The sequence below is a fragment of the Chaetura pelagica genome, unplaced genomic scaffold, assembly GCF_000747805.2.
Source record: "Chaetura pelagica isolate M959 unplaced genomic scaffold, ChaPel_1.0 scaffold420, whole genome shotgun sequence".
Classification (NCBI taxonomy): domain Eukaryota; kingdom Metazoa; phylum Chordata; class Aves; order Apodiformes; family Apodidae; genus Chaetura; species Chaetura pelagica.
The window spans coordinates 2,599,706-2,600,597 of NW_009951919.1; the positions used below are offsets into that span (position 1 = coordinate 2,599,706).

The 892-nt window shown below is 53.5% G+C and overlaps 1 protein-coding gene across 1 annotated transcript in view; it reads left to right on the forward strand.

Annotated features, from left to right (window-relative positions):
* PITX1 (paired-like homeodomain 1) overlaps window positions 1–892 on the forward strand; it is a 34,617-nt gene that overhangs the window by 2,474 nt on the left and 31,251 nt on the right. Inside the window, exon 2 of the mRNA XM_009995735.1 lies at window positions 811–892. This exon is cut by the window's right edge and continues 23 nt beyond it. Coding sequence (XP_009994037.1) covers window positions 811–892 — 82 coding nt within the window. The remainder of the gene's footprint in view (window positions 1–810) is intronic.

Consider the following 892-nt stretch of genomic DNA (forward strand, 5'->3'; position numbering starts at 1 on the left):
AGCGGGTGTTTGTCCTCCCGCTGTGGCGGGGATGGCACTGGATTCCTCCTTCCAATCCGCGCAAATCCCGACCGCGAAAACGCTCTTTTTTTTTCCCCTTTTCTTTCCTTTTTTCTTTCTTTCTTTCTTTTTTTTTTAAATCCCCTTTGCTTCTTTCGATACGATTTTTGCGAAGGGTTCCCTCAGCCTCAGGTTCAAATCGAGACTAAAATCCTAAAAGGGGCAAAAGAAAAATAATCATAATAATAAAAAGAAATGAGAGGGAGAGCGGAGAGGCGAAGAGAGAAGGTGCCTTTTGCAATGATTTGCTGCTGGGTTTTACACCCTGCCCTTCCCAAGTTTGCTGCCGCGGCCGAGCACAACAAAGACAATGGAGCAAAGATCGCGCCTCAGGTTGGAGGGAGTGAAAAGGTGCCGAGGGAAGGCAGAGCAGAGCGGCTGATGCTGGGGGAGCCCGATCCCCCCTCTGCTGCTCTCCCCTCTCGGGCCCGTTTGCAGCCGGAGCTCCCTGGGGGTCCCGCTGCTTCCCTGGGTGCCCTGGGCTCTCCCCACAGAGCCGGGTTTGTCTCCGGGGGGTTCTGTGGGTGCAGGGCCCGGCAGGACCCCCGTACGTGTCCCTCTGACGGGGCGGGCAGGGCTAGGGGGGGGGGTCTTCACTACAATTATGTGCTTGTATTTCTGTTGGGGGGGGAGGAAAAAAAAGCTAAACACAAGAACGTGCGCTAATAATAATAATAATAATAATAATAATAATACCAAAACCCACGAAACAAACAAAAAAACCCCAACGAAATCAAATCCCCACGGCAGAAAAGGAGCGCAGCGGGGAGCAGAAAACCGAGGACGGGGCCGCCGACGACCCAGCGAAGAAGAAGAAGCAGCGGCGGCAGGC